The sequence below is a fragment of the Octodon degus genome, unplaced genomic scaffold (assembly GCF_000260255.1).
Source record: "Octodon degus isolate 3935 unplaced genomic scaffold, OctDeg1.0 scaffold00041, whole genome shotgun sequence".
Classification (NCBI taxonomy): domain Eukaryota; kingdom Metazoa; phylum Chordata; class Mammalia; order Rodentia; family Octodontidae; genus Octodon; species Octodon degus.
This window is the reverse complement of record NW_004524617.1, coordinates 13,519,391-13,521,902: the sequence shown is the minus strand read 5'-3', so window position 1 is coordinate 13,521,902 and position 2,512 is coordinate 13,519,391. Positions and strand designations below refer to the sequence as shown.

Genomic DNA, 2,512 nt, shown 5'->3' with positions numbered 1-2,512 from the left:
AAAAGAATCTTGGAGCTATAGTTTTCTAAGGGTTCATATGCCCGTGGCCTGGCTCCCCGTGTGGTAGAACCTTAAAGGGGTGGGGCTTAGTGAAAGGCATTTAAGTCATGGGGGCGCCATCCTTACAATGGATGAAAGCTGGAGTCTCAGTTACTTTTTTCACATTGCTGGGACAAAATACCCAACACCCAAAATTAAAGAAGGAAAGGTTTATTTAGCTCACTGTTAGTGGAGGTTTCAGCCCATACTTGGTTGGCTCCAAGGCAGAGCAGCACATGGCAGAAGGCAGCAAAGCAAAGGGAGAAGCCGTGGCAGGGCAGCTAAGTGGCAGCAGCAGCAGCAGCCACAGAGGCAGAGAGCAAGCCTCTCTTCTTTCCTTATGTTACCTTCAGGTTATCTGCCTCAGGCTGGGTGTAGCACTCACACCTATAACCCCAGCAGCACTCACACCCATAATCCCAGCACTGGATTATGAATTAATCATAAAGTCTAGAAGCTTACCCCAGTGACATGAGGCCTTGGCAAGACAGCTAGATACAAACCGTAACAGCTGGTCTAAGTAGAGGGGGGTGTGATAATGTGAGGCCTCACCCCAACATATACACAAACATGTGCAGGGCCCCTTCTGTACATAGTTATTCTTTCCACTTTTCTGCTAAATGGGCCCTCACCTGACACCAGTGCCATGCTGCCTGGATTTTGTAGCTACTAAGCTGAGCCAAACCTCTTTTCTTTATAAGGTACCTAGCCCCAGGTATTTGTTACAGTCAATATCTTGTTTTGGTTGGCTGAGCCTCCAGATATATATTCAGAAGAGCCATGAAAACCCCTATCTACTTCCTAGAGCAGCTAATATCTGTCCAGGTTGGGTGCTATCAGTGCTGGTCCCTTTCCCAGGGGTTACAAGACAGAAGTTGAAAGTGGGTGACAAGGAATATTTATTTAGACTTATATATAAATATATAATTTAAAATCAAGAAAACAATAATCACGTGACCTCCTAGCCTTCCCTTTGGCACAGCCTTCCCAGATCCTGCTTCTAGCTGTTTCCTTCAAGCTCCTGGAGTGTGGAGGGCAGGGGTCACTTCTTGGCAGCTTCTGCCTGGGCTGCCAAATCTGCCTCTTTCTGTGCAGCCAGGAACTCAGCTCGCTCCTTCTGGAAAGCGGCCAGCTCTTCAGCACTGAGGTCCTTCACCACACGAATGCCCAGGGAACGAGCAGAACCAATGATGGAGCGGACAACAGAGGACAAGTGTACATCCTGCAGGGCGAAGGCATCATCCTGAGCTTTGATGCAAGCAATCTCATATATGTGCTTCAAAGTTACCAGGCCAGCCACTTCTTTTCCTGCCTGCCGGGCCCCCTTTTCAATGCCTGCAGCTGCCTTCCAGAAGTAGGAAACAGTGGGTTGTCCAATCTTGATTTCAAATGTCCGGTCAGGCTTCACAAAAATCTTTGTAGGGAGAGGAATGCCTTCCTTGATATCTTTTGTCTTCTCGTTGAACTCCTTGCAGAACTGGTTGATTGAAACACCTCTCTGACCAAGGATGGGACCTAGTGGGGGCCCAGGCACAGCCTGGCCGGCCCGCACGATGGTCCGTATCACGCCGCCGGCCTCAGGCTTCCTAAGGGCCCTGCTAGCCCGGCTTAGCTTTGACATGACACAAGCTTTCGGTCTTCGCTCGCTTTAGGACAGGACCCGGAAAAGCGTGCAGGGTGCCACCATCTTAGGCCAGAGGTCAAGGGCCCTCTGTTGTCATATGTTTTAATAAACTGGCGCTTCTTCTCTCCTCCTCCTCCTCCTTCTTCGTGGTACCAGGGATTGAACTCAGGACCTTGCGCTTGCCAGGCAAGGACTTATTCCATTGAGCTATCTCCCCGGCCCAAAACTGGCTTTTGAGCCAGGGATGGTGATACACACCTGTGTTATCAGCAGTGGAAAAACTGAACCAGAAGGATCTCAACTTCAAGGCCAGTCTGTGCTGCATAGAAACCTTGTTCCTATGACCATGGTGGTAAGACTATAATGAGTATAATCCCAGCATTGTAATAGGCTGAAGCAGGAGAATCATAAGTTCGGCCTACCATGGACAATTTAGTGCTTTAGTGAGCCTGTCTCAAGGTGTGTGTGTGTGTGTGTGTGTGTGTGTGCACATGCACGTGCGTGGGGGGGTGGTTTATGTAGCTCAGTGCAAAGGCACTAGATTCAATCCCCATTACATACATGCATTCCTATGTACATAAGTTGAGGCTTTCTGGTGTGAAGAAGACCAACCTGTATTATGAGCTATTCAGGAGGTTGAGGCAGAAGAGTTGCAAATTCCCAGGCCAGCCTGGGCAACCTAGCAAAATCCTATTTCAAGAATAAGATAGAGGGCTGGAGAGATGGCTCAGTGGTCTAAAGCACCTACTTAGAACAAGTTTAGCAAAGCATCAGGGATCGCGGTTCAATCCCCCAGCACCACATGCCAGCCAGCCTCGCCCCCTGGTGGGCTGAGCTGGCCACACACAC

General features: G+C 49.4%; 1 protein-coding gene across 1 annotated transcript; it reads right to left on the bottom strand.

The window, feature by feature from the left end:
- Window positions 1-993: 993 nt before the first annotated feature.
- Window positions 994-1,735, bottom strand: LOC101571040 (39S ribosomal protein L11, mitochondrial). The gene has a single exon (XM_004631383.2). The coding sequence runs from the start codon at window positions 1,658-1,660 to the stop codon at window positions 1,082-1,084; it is 579 nt and encodes a 192-aa protein (XP_004631440.1). The 5' UTR covers window positions 1,661-1,735; the 3' UTR covers window positions 994-1,081.
- Window positions 1,736-2,512: the final 777 nt, after the last annotated feature.

Bases quoted from the DNA above. Each gene is read 5' to 3' on its own strand.
- LOC101571040 (XM_004631383.2), bottom strand. From the start codon at position 1,660: ATGTCAAAGCTAAGCCGGGCTAGCAGGGCCCTTAGGAAGCCTGAGGCC.